The 20,565-nt window shown below is 37.5% G+C and overlaps 1 protein-coding gene across 1 annotated transcript in view; it reads right to left on the bottom strand.

Annotated features, from left to right (window-relative positions):
- The window catches only part of LOC137654059 (uncharacterized), a 26,808-nt gene extending 18,895 nt beyond the window's left edge, over positions 1-7,913 (bottom strand). Inside the window, exons 1-7 of the mRNA XM_068387694.1 lie at positions 7,570-7,913; positions 7,207-7,387; positions 5,843-6,159; positions 5,477-5,658; positions 3,155-3,235; positions 1,739-1,978; positions 1,002-1,123 (exon numbers count right to left, since the gene is read on the bottom strand). Of these exons, the coding sequence (XP_068243795.1) occupies positions 1,002-1,123; positions 1,739-1,978; positions 3,155-3,235; positions 5,477-5,658; positions 5,843-6,159; positions 7,207-7,387; positions 7,570-7,913 (1,467 nt within the window). The remainder of the gene's footprint in view (positions 1-1,001; positions 1,124-1,738; positions 1,979-3,154; positions 3,236-5,476; positions 5,659-5,842; positions 6,160-7,206; positions 7,388-7,569) is intronic.
- Between the last annotated feature and the right edge of the window lie 12,652 nt (positions 7,914-20,565).

Below are 20,565 nucleotides of genomic sequence, written 5' to 3'. Positions count from 1 at the left end.
AGGACGTCCGAGACAATTTCAGGGAAACTTCTAATCAATTGGCTTAATTCTTCTTGCGGCTCCTTGTTCAAATGAGTTAATTTCTCTTCCAAGTTCCAAAGGATGGACAAATTATTCAGTTTGCTTACCGCCCCTACATCATATCCATCCTTGTCTTTAGTGAATGGCATGGTTTGTGTCCTACACACCTGTGAAGTTTTTGTCTCGTTTTCACTTAAATAGAATTTCAGTAGGGTAACGTGTACTTTCCTTTTACTTTTCCTTCTTTCTTGGGGTTCGATAAAGTAGGTCAGGTCACTGATCTCCAAATTCTGAATGGTCCTTGGAACTTGTTGGTGAGTGAGAATCTCCTTATTGGAAAAAAAACAATACCTCTTGTCCTACAGTAGACTGTCTGACATTACTTTTTATACCAAATCTTTTCTTCATTTTACCTTGACTCAGTGTCAGGTTTTCTAGAGAAAATCTTTTTCCTCAAATTCTTGATACGTTTTACATACATTTCCTCTCGGTCCTTCCATTTTTGTTCAAACACCATTTCATTTGGACTACATCCCATGCTTTTTTGATAAGCATTGTGTACCTAAAATAACATAAATGGTAGTTCGATGTCCCATTCATTTCCTGTTTTGTTACACTACTTTGTCCACATACTGTTCAGGATTTGATAAAACATCCCTAATGCAACTTGGGTCTCCAGATGATAAGCAGTAGATAGTTGTTGTTTCACATCCAACAGTTTCATCACGTCCTGAAACAATTTAGACTTGAAATTTGTTCCTTGGTCACTTAGAATGATTTTCCATAATACCAAACTTAATAAAAAAAAAGTCTAGTAACTTCTCGGCGATTACTTTGGCACTGATGTTCCTGACGGGTATGATTTCTGGCTATCTTGTCACTGGCCACATGAAGATTAACATATATTCGGGACCTTTCTTCATCCTTGATACCGTTCCCACAATGTCGATCATTATCTTGCTGAAGGGTTCTCGTCACACTTCAATCGGGAGTAAGGGAGCTTTCTTGATATACTCATTAGGCTTTCCAGCCATCAGACAAAAGTGACATGTGTTGGGTATGGTATTGGTTATCCAAAGTGAAATGACACCTTCATACATACCTGGAATTATATCAATTCATTAATGTTGTTCTACATCCCATACTAATGTCGTAGATTCTTGTTGGGGTTAAATGATACATTGGTATTCTGAAAATACCTTTAATGGTTTCAAGCTTACATTTTTCCTTAGCTCTCAATCATGTCTTGCCAACTTATGACTCTTGAGTGAGAATATGTAAACAAAACTTGTACACATACATACAGAAAACAAAAGTGAGCATCGCTCTCAAAAAGATCAAATACTACTGCAATACAAAAGTGAGAAGAATCATACCCTAAATTTAAGACAATTAATGAATGATTAAATACTTCACAACATACACTACCACACTTATGAACTGTGCCAAAACACGTTCTAACAATGCAATACTGTGCAACATTACTCTTCATACCCATAGCGAATATAGTATTAAAGTGCAAAATACATAACAGCCTCCTCCCCCTTAACTTGACATTATACAAAACTAAAAAAACTACTAGGAATAATTACTCTTGACCCTTTAATTTTACAACCTTGTGCTGTACTCAATTCATTTCATATATCTTTATAAACTTTACAATTTACCTCCTGTCCACATACATCTGTACCTGTCATTAAACTCTCTAAAACCTTACTAAGTATTGGGTCTTTCTTGGTGTTATGTGCAATATCCTTAGCTGTATTGGGTACATCACATACTGAAATTAGTAATATACTCTCATCATACTTTTCTGGTTCTTTATCTACTGGAAACATAGATAAGGCATCTACATTACCCATCTTTGCCGTAGGACGATGATCTATATTATAAAGATATGCAGCTAACTTGATTGCCCAACGTTGTAGTCTTGCAGCTACTAACGTAGGTAAACTTGCTTTTGGACCCAATATTATTAAGAGGTTTATGATCTGTATCAGGTGTGAACTTTTTCCTTCTATAAAGGTATATATGAAATTTCTTAACGCAATATAGTAATGCTAAACCTTCTTTTTCTATTTGAGAGTAACTCCTTTCTGCCTTGTTCAAAACTCTAGAAGCAAAAGTAATGGCCTTTTCTGTTCCATCCATCATTATATGAGATAATACTGCGCTAAAACCTACGTTCAATTCATCACAAACTAATTTAACTGGTAAATCCATTTAATAATGTACTAGAAAAATTGGTGAAGTTATTTTCTGTTTGATTCTTTCAAAAGATTCCTGACAATCTTTTTTGCAATTCCACTCTATACCCTTATTCAGCAAATTATACAATGGATGTGAGATTGTAGGTAAATTCTGAATGAAATTTACATAAAATGTTACTAAACCTAAAAATGATTTTAATTCCTAAACATATTTTTGGTAACTTAGTTGATATCACTGTATTAATGTCTCCTTAGGCTTGTGAATGTCTTTGCCATTGATTACAAAACCTGAGTATTCCACTGAATCAACTTCTAAAATACATTTGCTCCTATTTACTCTATCATGTTCCTTCAACTTCTTCAGAACTGCCCGTAATCTTTCTCGAGGTTCCCTTTTATATTTACCAGAGACTAAAATATCATCTATGAAAATAAATATTCCTTGCATTCCTGAAAAAATCTTATCCATAGTTTTTGCCATATAGCTGGCCTGCTTGCTACTCTATAAGGCAATCTCTTTGGCCTATACAATCCTAAGGATGTATTTACTGTATATAGTTCTTGTGAATTTTCTTCCATGAGAAGCTGTTGAAACGCTTGTCTAAGATATAACTTAGAAAATACATTACAGCCTGACATAGTTGCAAACATGTTTTTTGGATTTGGTAATGGATGTTGAGATACCTGAAGCTGTGGATTCAACGTTACTTAGTAATCTCCACATTACCTAACCGGACCATTTTCCTTCACAATAGGAATTAATGGTGTAGCCCAATCTGAGTACGTAACTTTTTCCCAAGAACCTTCACTTTCTAACCTTTTGATTTATGTTTCAACTGCACTTTTCAATGCATATGGAACAAAAAATCCAGGAGTACTATCTGATTTCAAAACTAAAATTGCCTTTGCATTTTTTATCTTACCAACTTTATTTTCTAATACGTCTTGAAAATCTGATAAGATACTATCCACAGAAACTTCTTTCTTGTGTTCATCTTGTATACCTGTAACCTTCAAAATACTAGGCCAATCTAATTTTATATAATGTAACCAGTCCAAACCTAGAAAAGTTTATCCTTTACCTTTCACTACCATTAATGACATTCTGTCTAACTTTTGATCTTTATGCAGTACTTCTACGTTCGAAGCACCTATTACCTGAATATAAAACATATTTTGAGCAAAGCAACAAATCAATTTTTGGGTGATACGGCCATGTCGTCCTGATGGATGGTTCCTTCTGGTAGCTTTCTAAGGGATATTTGGCTACAGTGATACTCCCAGAGAATTGACCACAGGTCTCCAGAATTCTAACTCCTGGCACGAGTATCCTTAATATAACTCTTAAGGATATCGCATAATATCAGGGGACGTATTTCTTGATACGACACATAGCAATCTTCACCCCGAATAGAGTTTTCGCTTTGAGGGGGAAGAGTGGCGAAATTGAAGGGGAGCCGTTATCAAGGTTACCCGGTGGATCCCCTCCCAGTACTAGCATGGCATACTATTCCTTGATGCAATTAAGCATAGAGAGCCGCAGATAGAGTAGTTTCGGGTGGGGACTTTGTTACATAGTTTTATAGTCCTTTTAGAAAGGAGGGAGAGTCCATCAAACGACAAGGGCATATCACCCAAAAATAGATTTTTCACTTTGCTCAAAATTCGTTTTTTGGGGTCAGCCTTCTCGTCTTGATGGAAGTTTAACAGAGAATTACATGAAAGTACTATATCTGTGGGTTTGTATAAGTGCCTTTTCTTTGACACTGATCCTTTTATGGCATCCCAGACCTAATATATATGACATTACCATTATTTGTCATATCCACTATGTTTGGAACTAACTTAGGGCTTCATGCCCCCTGCAGGGAAATTGTTGATACCGACCATAAGGAGTCAGAGTTGTATTTCGTAGGAACAAGGTGGAATTTTTAGCGATTACCAGGTTGTTCTTACAGAGGTATACTAACAAGTCTATTTATTTTTAGGAAAAATAAAGGCTCTGGAATTTTTAATAGATTCATGCAGTGCGAATAAGACGCAGATACATTTTATGTATTTATTTGTATAGACAAATGTAAAGACAACAACGAATGTATTGTAAATAGAATCCTTTAACAATTCAACACCTTCAAGGTATATATATATATATATATATATATATATATATATATATATATATATATATATATATATCTATATATATATATATATATATATATATATATATATATATATATATATATATATATATATATATATATATATATATATATATATATATATATATATATATATATATATATATATATATATATATATATATATATATATATATATATATATATATATATATATATATATATATATATATATATATATATATATATATATATATATATATATATATATATATATATATATATATATATATATATATATATATATATATATATATATATATATATATATATATATATATATATATATATATATATATATATATATTTATATATATATTGTGATATATAATCATTTAAAATAACCATGTGATGCAAACTCACGATTCAGCTATCATGGTGGAGATTGGTTTATTTCAAGTGTATGAACAGATTCCTGAATTCGACAGGAATATGTACGGGGACTTGTCATAAACTTGATAGCTCAGTCAGTACAGTCTCTGTGGGTATGGTTTCCAGCCACAGAGGTGGTGGTTCGAGTCTCCACCCGGCCAGAAGCTGATACAATAAAATGAATTCCAAGTGGATATATATTCCCAAGATAGAATTCGGAATTAAATGTTTACATTGACTGAAATCACGTTTTCTTGTGATATATATATATATATATATATATATATATATATATATATATATATATATATATATATATATATATATATATATATATATATATATATATATATATATATATATATATATAACCTGTAAGGGAAGAAATACATGTATGGGTTACTCACAGGTGCCACTCAGTATTGTGAAATTATTTGATTGATTTCACTTAGATGTTGGATATGTTTCAACACTCTGTACGAATGTTCACACGGCACTGGTGTTATTGGTTAGATTCTACACCTATATAGAACAGTCTGAGATTCACTATAGTGATCTCCACTGACGGGTGGTACACTAAAAGATGCCAATACTTGTTCAACCCGTGTACTGTTAAGTCCCAAACAATTCACTGTTCTTCGCAGCACTAGAAGACAGGTTTTATAACTCTACCTGCTGCCACCACAAAGTGGTTTATTTCATGCACTTTCTTTGCATAATGTTTATAGAAGACTCTTGAAGATTTCCAACCAGTAAATGAGCGGAGTCTATCAAAGTCCATATGCCTAAAGAAGTTCAGTGAGGAGGCAACTTTTCTACGATTGTGACCTGCGGGTGTACTGTCAGGATCCGCTCTGCGAATAAAGTAGGTGAGTTTCGGCATCAGTTGTTTTAGGGATAAGTTTGATCCTGAGGTTTCGCCTAGGAAGAGCTGTCCTCCCTTGAAGTATAAAGTTCTTCGAAGACAGACCTTAAGACACTCTGCTGGACAAGAGAGAGATATCTTCCTTCAGGGGGCAGATTCTCCAAGGACACCACCTTTTGGTGGGCTGCTCGTTTTTGGTAAGAAAAGTATGATCGGGAAAGAGATTCAGTTCTTCCTCTTCTGTGATCTGAATATGGCCCTCGTTTCTAGATAGGGCCACTATTTCACTAACTCTAGCCCCTGAGGCTATAGCAAATAAGAATATCACTTTTTGTGTTAGATCCTTTAGGGTACAATCTTCGTTATTCAAGTTCAAAGCGTAGTGCAAGACTTTGTCCAAGGACCATGATAAGGGCTTTGGAAAGGTTGCTGGTTTGAGTCTAGTGCATGCTTTCGGAATCTTATTGAAGATTTCGTTCGACAGGTCCACCTGGAAGGCATAAAGAAGAGGTCTGGTCAAAGCTGACTTAGACGTTGTTATCGTGGTGGAAGCCAGGCCTTGCTCATGAAGGTAGATGAAGAAGGAAAGGCAGAAGTCTATCGAGATATCTGCCGGTCTGTTTGCTTTGACAAAGGAGACCCACTTCTTCCAAGACGATTCATGTGGTCTTCTGGTTGACTTTGACTTGTATTCTTCTATAACGTCGATGTTGTCTTTTGAGATATCGAACCTTTTCTTGGCTGCTAAGGCGAGAAAATCATGAGATGTAGATTTTGGGTTCTCAATGATGAAGCATAGACAGTTGACTTCTGAACCAATTGGGATAGAACTGGATTCGGTAGAAAAAACGGCCTCAGCTTCAGTTCTATCACTAGAGGGAACCAATTGCTCTTGGGCCATTTGGGGGCCACCACTGCTGCTGTTCCCTTGAAGGATGTCAGCTTATTGAGGACCTTCAACAGGAGATTTGTTGGAGGGAACTGATAGATATGATTCCATCTGTTCAAATCGAGGGACATAGCGTCCGTCGCTTCTGCTTGAGGGTCCTCGTATGGGGCCACATATCGAGGAAGTTTCTTGGTGTCACTCGTTGTGAAGAGGTTGAGCTGCAGTTCCAGGACTTTTTCCAATATGAAGGAGAATGAGTCTGCATCTAGGGACCATTCTGACTCTATTGGTTTTCGCCTGGATAGAGCGTCCACCGTCACATTGCGGAACCCTTTTAGGTGAACTGCTGATTAGTGCCATCTTTTCTTACTTGCCAAGCGAAAGATGGTCAACATCACGTGATTGATGTAGGGCGATCTCTAGCCTTGTCAGTTGAGACATTACTCTATCACCTCGCTGTCCAAGACCAACTTCATGTGGGCTGATCTGTGAGGGGATAGTTTTTTCAACGTTAGGAAGACTGCCGTGGCTTCCAAAATGTTGATGTGAAAGGTCTTGAACTGGTGTGACCAGTTCCCTTGTACTTTCCTTTGATGGGAATAGCCTCCCCATCCTTCCGGTGAGGCATCTGTGTAGATGACTACTGACGGTTGAGGTGGTTGTAAGAGAATTGTCCTTGCTAGGCTCTTGTCCTTTGAGCACGTCCTTAGAAGCAATCGCAGTAAGGTCGGTGTCCATCTCTGTTGATCTCTTCAAGCGTTTGATGTGTATCTTCTCCAGACTCCTGACGCATCCTTCAGTTGTGCTTTCAGCACTGGGCCTGTTACTGCTGCGAATTGGAGAGAGCCCAGTACTCTTTCCTGTTGGCATCTTGAAATCTTGTTGGATTTCAGTCTCTTCACAGAACCCGCAATCTCTCTCCTCTTCTTCGGTGGAATGGAGAGGCGGTGTGACTGCAAGTTCCAATGTATTCCAAACCATTGAAACTCTTGAGCTGGAGAGAGGCGAGACTTCTTGTAGTTGATCTTGAAGCCCCGATGGTCCAGGAACTGGATCACCATCGTGGCTGCCAGCAGACAAACAGTCTTAGATGCTGCCCACACCAGCCAGTCGTCCAGGTATGCTGCTATCTGAATGCCTTCTAAGCGTAGCTGTTGTACGACTGTGTCGGGAAGTTTTGTGAATATCCTTGGGGCTATGTTTAGTCCAAAGGGCATGGCTTTAAAGACATACATTGTCTTCTGTAGCCTGAATCCTAAGTAGGAGGAGAGGGGGCGGCTGACTCGTAGGTTCCAGTAAGCATCTGCCAGGTCTACTGAGACTGTGTATGCCCTTTTCGGTAACAGGGTCCTCATGTGTTGTAGGGTTAACATCCGGAACTTGTTGTTCCCGATGAACTTGTTGAGTGGAGACAAGTCTAAAATGACTCTGAGTTCGTCCGAGTCTTTCTTGTGAACACAAAACAGCCTTCCCTGGAATTTGATGGACTTTGTAATCCTTATGACATTTTTGTTCAAAAGTTCTAAGGTATATTCTTCAAATAAGGGGGTGGAGTGTTGGAAGAATTGAGGAAAGGAAGGTGGAGTTTTGTTCCATTTCCACCCTAGTCCATTCTTGATTTGGCTGTGGGCCCAAGGATCGAAGGTCCAATGATCCTGGATGTGGAAGTCTTCCTCCTCCCTGGAGCATCTCATTGTTAAGGCAAAAGGTAGTGGTGTGCCTCTCAAAGCCTGGGTTAAAGGCTGGTGACTGAGCTACTAACTGCTGGGGCACCATTTGGAATGCGGTTTGCAGTTGGGCAACCAATTGGGGCACTGTGGTTATGGTAACCGTGGAATGCTGTGCAGGTCTATGATGCACACGTAGCTTTTTTGTTTTCCTGTTCTTGGATTGGGGACCAGGGTCAGAGGATGATTTCCTCTTGGAGGACATGCCCCACTTTTGGTGAAGGCTCCTATTCTCCGTGGCGGCTTTAGCAACTACCTCTTGGACTGCTTCTTTTGGGAAGAGGTCATTGCCCCAGATACATGAAATAATTAACTTCCTGGGCTCATGATTGACTGTTGCATTGGTAAACACGTGCTCTCTACAGGCCCTCCTGGCCTTCACAAATGTGTACAAGTCCTTTACAGGGGTAGCCCTGTGCATCTTGGCTAGGACCGTGTACATATCTGGGGTACACGAGATGCCTGCACACATCTCGATATAGTTCTGGAGAGACAAAGAGGCGGCTAGTCTCTCTTTTGTCTCCTGTTCCCTTCGCAGATGATGGTCCGACAACTTTGGAAGGTTCTCGTTGAACTGTTGTTCTGCTATCTCTGGATCCAGTTTTGACATTGAGAAGGTTAAATGGACCTCGTGCCAATCATTTTCACAGGTAGGTAGAGCTAGAAACAATGGTTTACATTCCTCTAGCGTAGGGCATGGTTTGCCCACATCAACTACTTTTAGCATGAAGTGGAGAGCTTTAACCAAAAAGGGAAAAGCTCTGGAGGAAGGAGCAAGGAAGGTAGGGTGCCTCTTGCTCAAAGCAGAAACCTTCAAATTTGTATAGCCGGCTTTATTTAGGTTACTCATCAAGAGAGCCTGCGCCTTGTCATGATCAAAGACCATGACCTCCTTAGGTTCCGTCTCTTCTTTAGATGCTGGTTCATTCTTCAATCTCACGAAGCATTCCGGGTAAGCCGAAACGTTCGGCCAGAATTGGAGATCGTCGAGGGGTATGGCCCCCATCTTCTCAGAGATGTAGTTTCCCATTCATCATTGGCATGAACTCCGCATACCTACAGGGATTGATTTCGGAGCATTGGGGTATGTCAAAGACTTTGACACGCTTGTGGGAGCTGCTGAAAGCGGGCAAGCGGTGTGCTTCCCTGACTTCCCTCCTCATCTCTTGCTGTTCGTTGCGCATTGTCTCCATCATCAATTGGATCTGGGCCTTGAGCGCTTCGCCCTTGGATAACAGCGGGTCCGGTTGAGGGGTTGCGGCCGAAGAGGTTGATTGCACAGGTTGATATGCCGTCACAGACAGTAGAGGGTTTTCCGTCACTGTCGATACGGATCCTTCTTCCTGCTCGGGTGGCTGGGCCACCTCTTCTTCAGGATCCTCTTTAAGAAGATCCTTTTCGGTGTCTGAGGACACCTTTGATATTCGTTCCTGATGGATGTCCATGCCTTCTAGAGCCTTGTTGATGTCAGCCTCTATCACCAGTTGTATGAAGGGAGGCTTGACCTGTGCCTGTGGCACAACCTCGTCGTATGTGGCCTTAGGGAACAGAAGGCTTCGCATCGCTTCGTTTGGCAGGTAAGGTCCCGGAGAGTTCTTCTGGAACCCTCTTACCCATCTTTGAAGCATTTCCCTCGCAGTATCCCTCGACTCCGTCGTCTTGGGATCACCGAAACCATCGGACATCAAGGCTGAGCAGACGGTGCAACCCTTCGGATCCCAATACCTCAGGGTTTCAGTTGAGATGGAGCAGGGGGCATGAGACCTGTACATCTTGTGGCCACAAAAGTCCCTGCTTTTGTGGTTGCAGTACATGACCGCACACTTCACCTTGGCCTTCTCCTGTAAGGAAAGAAAGAGTGAAATGAGTATGGGGTAATTTATCACACTGATAAATATATTCACATGCATTAAATAGTAATTGTTATTATTATAATTATAGCTTAGGATAGTTAGCTAGAAAGGAAATAGGAAAGACAAATATCTGTTTACTGTCCAGGCAATTGCTGTGACCTCCCTCAATATTAATATATTTAATTTCCTTATTAGGGAAATTACAGTGTGAAAAAGCTCTAGTACTTGGAGCTGAAGTCAGTGTATACTAACGCTAACTCCACCACAAGTGAAATATTAATACCGCAGGGTAATTATTGGTGTTCCGATGATCTAGGATACATTAGAATGTTGAAGGAATGCTTCACCTCAACATTTGCTTAGCGGTCTCAATAATGGACTGTGAAAGGATACACAGAGTATGTTGGAAAATCATACTACTGTATGTTATATACTGTACTTTTCTAACTGCTTTATTGTCATATTGCAGGAATACTGGCTACTGTATAAACTTTTACTGTAGTTCTGCCGGTATACTACCGGGCTAGTTTGTACCTGACAGCACTAGCCAACAGAGAGAGAGAAAGAATGGAGAGAAGGACTACCGTATTATTATAGTTTCGTAAAATAATTAGGGGTTTAGGGACTACTGTCTCTACGGCCTTCTCTCCAAAATGAGGATTCAAATGGAAGGGGAGAGAATGTATTAATTCTAGCTTCCATGCAGCCACAATATCTGTTGCCAGCTGCACTGCCGGTTACAGGGTTTGTGGATGGTAGTCCTAGGGAGGACTGAAGAATACTCAAAGTTGTAGTGAGTCTCCCTCCAGCAGGCGTCAGGGCAGGCTCAACCTTTCCCGGAGCATTGCTTCGGTTAGGGAGAAGGTCAAAGCGTCAACCTAACTGCCTTTTAAGAGCCCGTCCCGGCAGATGAATAACGATTCCTTAGCCTGAGAAATTGCTGGATATAAAAAATGTCTTTTACTCCAAAAGGGAGAAAGGTGGTCGGCAATTGTACTAGCACTTTCGGTTGTGAGCTAGGGAAGCCGGGCTTCCTATGCCAGCAATGGTAAAACCGGCAGGGGATTGACTAATCCCCCATCGGTAGCGTTGCCGGTAACAAGACCGAATACCTTGAGTTACTGTCGTATTTCAAAGCCGAGATACTCACTGGCAAAGAGGATGGACAGAAACACTATCTCAGTCAAGACGGAGTACACTACTATATGGCAAGACGAAAGATAGGGTTGCCGTCTGGGCTGGCGACACTCAGGGCGAAGGAAGGGTTTATACTCGTTTCTCTAAAAGAGAAGAGTATCGAATCATGACAGTAATTCTGGGAGATATATAGATCTCTGATTGAATTAATAAAACGGTACGGGAGACTAAACGGGGACAACGTTACTAAAGTACACTTAAACGCGTTAGGCTAGCCTAACTAGAGTTGGAATCTCGGCTACGCTAATACCACCGAGGCCCTATCATATACGATCAAAAGGTTTTATCAGATGAGGAAATATTACATGTGTAAATCTTTTCTTCACTAGTATAATTTGCCTAAATAGTTAAAATTTCATTACAGTTAAAGACCGGGAACGTCGTACTACTAACAAAATAAAGCATTTATGGCGTACAACAGTGGTCAAAAATGGCTGCCTATGGTGCTGGCTCTGCTCCACTAAACACATCTAAATTATGCTAATTTAACTGTGAGAAGGGAGCCAAATATCATACACACGAAAGATTAAATACTCAACTTTCCAGAGGATGAAGATGCTGGGATTGCATTATAATAATCCTTGAGAAAAGTAACAACACCAAGAGCGAATGGGAGAAACACCGTGCTTCATTGGCTACTTCAAAAGGAATAGTACGCTGTGGGAGGGGTTCTTCCGGGTAACCTTGATAATGGCTCCCCTTCAATTACACCACTCTTCCCCCTCAAAGAGAAAACTCTATTTGGGGTTGAAGATTGCTGTATTGTATCAAGAAATACGTCCCCTGATATTATGCGATATCCTTAAGAGATATATCAAGGCTACTCGCTCTAGGAGTTAGAATTCTAGAGACCTGTGGTCAATTCTCTGGGAGTATTTCTGTAGCGAAATATCCCTTAGAAAGCTATGACATGGCATGGCTGAGCCCCCCAAAAATATTATAACCTTTCAAAACTTTATTGGTGCCTTCTGATTACAAATTAGAAATGGTTTTAGCTGTTTTCATAGACATAATTGATACATCAGCTACTGTGTCAACTTACATTACAATTGGTTTTAAACTTATGATCACTTCTACCAATATGTGTTTCTTTGCACCTTTGTTGACAGAATTAATGTGAAACACAAAATCAGTTTCTGACGTAACCTGATCATCACTGACATTTTCCGCAATATCCTCTTGGCCTATAGTATCAACTGCAGCATTTATTTTCTTTGCGTACTATTTAGGGAATCTACAAACATTTGAAAAAGGTCCCGCCTTTCCTTTCTTACAATTCTAGCATGTTTGTCCTGTAGCAGGGCATTTACCTTAATTTTTATGCAAGATGATCAGTTTCACCACACCTATTGCATTTTAGGTTTTCCTATTGCTTCTGCTTATAGGTCTGATTCTGATATTAGTGAGCATTTCAGTTCGGCAATTTCCTACGACTAAGCTTTGACGTAATCTTTTTCTGATTCTCATTGTCATTCAACCTTGAGCCTAACTTGCTAATTTTAGAATTTTCTATTCTATTGCTTGTAGAATTACCTATCATATTACTTTGCCTATTTGATTTTTCTAGAGCTCTACCTATAATCATTACCTTCACTAGGGCTAAATATTTATCTTGAAATAATTTTTTTCTTAGCTCTTGTGATGTGCAATGGGCAATACCTTGATCTATGATAACATTTCCTAATTCTAGAAATTCACATGTAAAAGCTAAATTCCTAAGTCTAGTCACAAACACATCTAAACTTTCATGGTCTTTCTGATATGCCTGTGCTGTAAACTGATACCTTTCAAAAAATCTAATCGCAACTTAACTAGTGTCATCGGTAGGTTGTAGTGTCTCAAACACTTCCTGAACCTCTCTACCGGCTGTGTGCAGCAGTAACGCCTTCTTTTGGCCATCTTTCATAGTACCTAAGGCTTCAATGTAAATCTTAAATTCTTCACACCACTGTTGCTATCATGTTGCAACAGAATTGGGTTCAGCAACAATGCTAAACTTTTCTGTATGTTCGATGTCCAGGGACATTTTAAATTTTTACTTGAATTAGGTTAGGCAAATGAAATCTACAAAATTAACTAGTTATTCAGTACAAAAGTTAATTCTAACCTAATTTCTATGTTAATTGAACCTCGTGTGTTTATGCAACAAACTAAAGGTAGTTTACCTTTTTTGTTTTATGCAAACTAATCCCTGTCTATTCCTGTCTTCTTCTGAAATTTTGCCACCTAATGCCTACTGGTAACAAATTTCAATCATACCTTATTTTTTACTATCAATAAAATAAACAAGTAGGGCATTTGCTTCTTTCTTGAAATTGAGCTTGATTGTAGAAATGTTTTGTGACGTTCCTTTGGTTTACTGCATACTTGCTGCTTCTTCATAGGAGGCTACAACTAAGTGTCTTTTCAGCTGTTGCCTTTCTCTGCATGGGCTCCTTCTCACAGCAGTCACCAGTGTTGGGTATAGTATTGGTTATCCAAAGGGAAATGACACCTTCATACAAACCTGAAATAATATCTATTCATTAGTGTTGTTCTACATCCCATACTAATGTCGTCAGTGTTGGGTATGGTATTGGTTATCCAAAGTGAAATGAAACCTTCATACATACCTGGAATTATATCTATTCATTTGAGTTGGTATACATCCCATAGTAATGTCATCGATTTTTTTTTTGTTGTGGTTAAATGATACGTTGATATTCTTGAAATACATTTAATGGTTTCAAGCTTACATTGCTCCTCAGCTCTCAATCTAGTCTTGACAACTTGTGATTCTGGAGTGAAAATATGTAAACAAAACTTGTACATATACATACAGAAAACAAAAGTGAGTATCGCCCTCAAAAAGATCTAATCCTACTACAATACAAAAATAAGAAGTATCATATCCTAACTTTACGACAATTAATGAATGATTAAATCCTTCATAACATATGCTACTACACTTATGAACTGTGCCGAAACCCGTTCTAACAATGCTATACTGTGCAACGTTACTCTTAATACCCGTTGTGCAAATAGTATTCAAGTACAAAATACATAACAACATGCACGAAAACACTGGTTCACGTCCTTATACATGCCAAGCCACAAAAAGTGTTTCGTAATCTTCTCCATCGTCTTTTTATTCCCATGTATCCTGTCTCATGCACTACGGTGATAATCTGTCTTATCAGCGGTGCAAGAATTAATTTCGGACAGTATATCCCCCATCTGTCATTCCAAGGGATATCAGTGGGTGTATGCTTCGTCATGAGCAACCCATCTATAAGATAATAATGTGTGGGAGACTTTTACAACTCCATCTCATCCACCACACAGTACAATAATTGTTAACGTCGTATTCTACTGTTGCAATCCAATCAGCCTTTTCCTACCCACTTGTCCTACTTCTAACGCTAAGTTTTCTATTTCTTCCAGGTCCATTGGTTCTTTGTCTTCTTGTCCACTCGTCTGTTGTTCTTCTTCTCTCGGGCACTCTCGGGAGTTCTCCTCTTGAGTATCTTCAAGGGAATCCTTTTCTTCCAAAAATATATCCCCCAAGTTCATCGCTCTTTCGGTCTCTCTCTCTTCTTCTGCAGCCACTTTTTTCGTCATACTCCTAGTCGTCACACAACTAGGAAACAGACACAGGTAGTCATTCTTGAATTCAGTCACAGGACTATATTTCAATGGTTTCTCCGTTACATTGGGACGAGGCACAAATGGCGCTCCACCTACCTCATTACCCAGCAGGACTTCTACTCCTTCGACAGCCAAATAATCCTTTACAGCAAAACAAAATGACATGTCACCAACTCGCATAACAGTTTCAAACTGCAAATAGGAGTAACCTACTCACCTCCTATTCCCTTCATAATGACTGTATCTCCTGCAAGAGACTGTTCCACCACCGGGAGCACACTTCATGTCACTACACTATAGTTACAACCTGTGTCGTGTAATATCTTGACCGGGATATGCTCACTCCCATCTATTGCGGCTAACGTACCTTCATAAATAAAGGCATCCACGCTGTTTGGGGTTGTCCTGTTCGTCATGTAAATATTACCTGGGTTATTTTCCTCGTCATCCTTTTTTCTTTGTCTCTTCGTCTCAGCACTCTGTGAAGTTGAATTATCCTAAACCACTAGGCCAACTGCTTTCCGTTTTTTTGACCAACATTCCTTACTGATATGGCCTCTCTTGCCACACTTATAACAGACAATATTAACTTTCTGCATGTCTTTCACAATACACGAAGAAGGGCGATTCGACAGTGGTTGTTGTGGTACTATTGCATTCTGCTTTGGAACAGTACCAATGCTACTTCTGTTTTAGATATTGAACTCGGTTCACATAGTTATTACTGAACTGGTTTCCATGGTTCGGTGAATACTTGACATTTGGTCGGAACGACGGCTGAAACTCCATACCTGAGGAGGGTTTATGACTAATGATATTATAATCTTCACTTACCCAAGCGGCTTTATCAAGCTTCTTCGCTCTCTCTCTCTCTCTCTCTCTCTCTCTCTCTCTCTCTCTCTCTCTCTCTCTCTCTCTCTCTCTCTCTCTCTCTCTCTCTCTCAAATACGTTCGAATATGTTCAGGAATTTATTATAAATATTGTTCCAGTACTATCAATTCTTCTAAATCACCCAACTCTCTCACTTTGGTAGCCTCTATCCCTCTCCTTAAACATTGTCGTACTTTATAAGCGTAATCCAGGAAAGCCATTTTCTTGTCCTTCCTAAAACTTCGGAATCTCTCATTATAATATTCAGGGTTAATCCGATACACTTGTAGCACACTCCTTTTTAACTTCTTGATATTCCTTCCTTTACTCCTGCTGCAAGGCAATATATGCACTACATCCTTTGCTAATAAGGAAACTTTACAATAACAAATGCCATTTATCTTCTGACCATTCCAAAGTTGACGCGACAGTTTCAAATTGATTGCAGGATTCTTCAAGAACTTTTTTGTAGAGTTTAGAATTAACCTTTGTGCATTCGTAACATCACCTTCAAGTTAATTAAATTCTCTTTCACAGCAATTCGTCGAATCTCTGCGTCTACCTTCCTTTCTGCTTTCAATCCTTCAGTTCCTAGATCAACTGATACTTGCTTTTCTACAAATTCTACGTCAGCCTTCTCTAACAGTTCTCGAGCTGCTAAGATATCTTCTTCCGAAAACTTTCCTAAGTTTATCAACACTTCTAAGGCTAGACCCTTGATGTAGGCTTTGATCATTCCCCTTGTTGGATGACCACCATATGCCATTAAAATAGGGAGCCACTGAGCTTTAGTTATATTACCTTCCGACAATTGCTGAACAATTGGGTTTTCCAAAAACTCTTGTACATTTAACTGTGCTATCTTGTACTTTATAAGAAATTATACCTCTCCAAAGATATATACTAACAATACACAGAATCCTATCAGCAGTAAACTGTTCAAATCTTTAATCAAAACAGGGCCCTCTTATCACCATTATTTAAAACAGACTTGCTCGATCAGTAGGTCTGGGCACCCAAAAATATATATATTATGGGTGGCAAATTACTTAAATTCCACAGCTCCAAAACTCACCTGCTTTATTTTAAATAAATCTGTTACACACGAGATAATACCCAGGCTCTGATAATATTACGTAACTCCCAGACGGCAATACATATGAACACTGAATATTCAAAGGTCTCTTTACACAACTCAAAAAAAAAAAAAAAACAAAAAAAAAATAGTTGATTACTTTACGTGAACTATTAAAAAATCAGCCTCTTACATCGGTTAAATCGGTTTTTACTCAGGAATAGCCAGCAAAGTACTGTATCAAGTATTGTTGATCGAAATAATACACACTTTACCAAAATTAAATAAATTGTATAAAAAGTTACAAAATTCAAAATTAACACCAAAATGAAATCACTCGAAATTAAAATCAGAACTAGACCCAAAACTAATATAAGAAGATGATACTTTATAGATTATACAATCACTTGTTTCACTGAAATTTACTTTTATAAATATTTAGTTTTAAGAATTAATAAAAAAAAAAACGGGTTAACACTTAACACCCTAGTGACTAAACAAAAATTATATTTACATATATGTAACTGTTACACTTGCGCCTTTTAATTAACTCAAGGTTACATACAAAGGGGTTAAGCATAATATTTAATGCACTTTACTGTTTAACATAAATCTCACAGGGCCAGTAACATTTTTTTTTTTAAAATGTACTTACATTGACACACTACACTTGAATTAACATCCAGTAGCTTCCCCAATGTTTGAACAACATTATACACGATATATGTTGGATAGAAAACGCTAATTACATTCAAGAGGATAACACTTTACACACTTGAGAGGAGAGAGGGCTGGCAAACGTTGGCCCTTTCAAAGGGATAGGCTGAATCTCTTCTGCTGCTTATGCATTGCTAGGTTCTATACATATATATATAGGTTTAATTCGTCTAGAAATTTCTAGTAAACCATTTTTGTGGCATGGGGCAATGCTCTAGAGGCGTAAGGTTACCAGTGTAGTAATTTGAAGAAAGGGTATTAACCTTGCCTGTGAGGCAATCCCTTTCAGCTAACTCCACCACCACCTCACGTAACATAAAAAAAGAGTAAACATTAATCTAGAATTTTCGAATTTTTTTTCAACTACATGGGAATATAAAAATGAAGAAATCCCTCGTGTGCATACCTTGTGTGTGCCTTACTGTAATCTAAACAAATATACATAAGACTTTGTAACAAAAGTACATGAAATCAAAAGTTAATTCTTTGAAATAACGTGAATTTACATATACACGACTGAATGTAAATACAATTAAATGAATGACGGAAGTCTTATGTAATTTATATACATTTCTTGATCCTACATGAGTGGAACTATACCTCTTTTAAATACACAAATATGATACATTCAATATTTACTCCTATTTTAGACCAGCTTCGTAAGATATATATATATATATATATATATATATATATATATATATATATATATATATATATATATATATATATATATATATTCTTACGAAGCTGGTCAAATGATCCACTGTCGTTACCTACACATCATCGCTGATCTTACAACTGGTATATATATATATATATATATATATATATATATATATATATATATATGTGTGTGTGTGTGTGTGTATATATATATATATATATATATATATATATATATATATATATATATATATATATATATATATATATATATATATATATATATATATATATATATATATATATATATATACCAGTTGTAAGACCAGCGATGATGTGTTGGTAACGACAATGGATCATTTGAGCAGTTTCGGGTTGATACATAAAGTGACAAACTAAAACATTATTTTGAGAAAAACACAAGTGAGAGAAACATCAGATGTAGAAGGAGAAAGAATTTGGTGGAGGGATGAGGCAATGTGAAAAGTGATATATATGATTAGGAAGAACTAAATAAGAGTCGGGAACTTGGGAAACAACATTATCCCGAAATTAAACATAAGCTAGTAACAAAGTAGAGAAATTTTATATCACTCCAAGAAAGTTTTTTTTATTATATATATATATATATATATATATATATATATATATATATATATATATATATATATATATATATATATATATATATATATTCAAATAAGCCATATATGTTTTTGATACATTAATGTCTGGATTCTCCTAACGACCTCGGGATTAGAGCCCCAGGTGAAATCACACAAAGACAAGAGCTTGTGACCGGCCAGGAATCGAACCCTGGTCCGGCAAGCTTGTATAGACAGTGACTACCACTTCGCCACGAAGAAAGATAAAAGTCAATGACAATTCTTTTGTGCTTATACCTGTCGAATTCAGGTGTTTTGTACTTAGAATTTAAATTAACCCATCTTCACCATCGTAGCTAATTGGTAGTTTGTTACTTGGTATTCGATTAATGATAAATTTTGCACATTTAGCCGTGTTTTTCATATTCAAATAAGCCATATATATTTTTAATACATTAATGTCTGGATTCTCTTAACGACCTCGGGATGAAAGCACCAGGCGAAATCACACAAAGACAAGAGCTTGTGACCGGCAAGCTTGTATAGACAGTGACTACCACTTGGCCACGAAGAAAGATAAAGGTCGTCTTATGGAGAGTGTTAATGACAGGGGTATGAGTCATTTAAGAAATAATTTGAGGAGTCGTCAGAAACAGGGTTCTTTGGATATATATTTCTCCAAAAGAAAAGTGTCAGAAAGTAAAGACGATATGAGTTATTCTAGTAAAAAAGCTAGAGAATAGTAAAGTAAAGAAGAAGTGCTACTGTATAAAATTAAGTTCTAGAAACAGAAAATCATAAAATAAAATTCAAAATTAAAAAAAAAGATTTAAAAAATTAATTTTCAGTGTTTAATAAAAATAAACTTATTATTAAGTGTAACATGATTAGCATTGATACGTTCTTATATCTGCCGTCTCCTGACCACTCTGCCTCCACTCACTACCAGCTCAAGTCACGTCACTCCAAAGGTAAATAAAATTTCATTCAGAAAATGTTGATTATTATCTATTATCATTATCCGGTATCTTTTCGACCCTGCCATTTTGCGACCATTGCTACTCACAAATGACGCTCTCGAGCAATGACCAAAACTTTTAATTGATCCTTTTTTCCTTCTTCCATTTCTATCCTCTCTCCATACCAACCAATCAGGAGCCATTTCATGTTTCCAACATCAACTTTTTGTGTTTCACCTTTCTTTATTTGATAGACCGGGCCTCTTCTTAATCGATATTTCTATATGTTTCAGAATATTTTTTTTTCATGAGAATGATTAATTTCGAATCATATATTTCTGAGATAGCAAACCTTACCTTCTTCCTTTCTATCTATGCAATAGAAGTATTCGATTCCTAACAGGTGAATACATCACAAGCAAGCTTACACGTATAGTAATTTCTCGTCAATACAAAATGTTAAAAGACATTTCTCATTTTCAAGTTTTAAGTGCTGTCGTTAAAATACATTTCTACATTTGATAAATTAAAAGTGAAATGTTCAATTGATATAAAGTCAATCTGGGTATTTCGTCAAAGGAGTGACTTATCAAAACATGAGCCAAATTTCCGAAAGTAAAAGAAATTATATTTTGATATACATATTTCTGAAAATATTTACTTTCAGTGTGTAAGAGGACCAATTCATAACACTAAAAGTAAATGGGAAA

Source organism: Palaemon carinicauda, chromosome 15, assembly GCF_036898095.1.
Source record: "Palaemon carinicauda isolate YSFRI2023 chromosome 15, ASM3689809v2, whole genome shotgun sequence".
Classification (NCBI taxonomy): Eukaryota; Metazoa; Arthropoda; class Malacostraca; order Decapoda; family Palaemonidae; genus Palaemon; species Palaemon carinicauda.
Note: the sequence above shows the minus strand (reverse complement) of the source record. Positions and strands in the feature narration are given on the sequence as shown.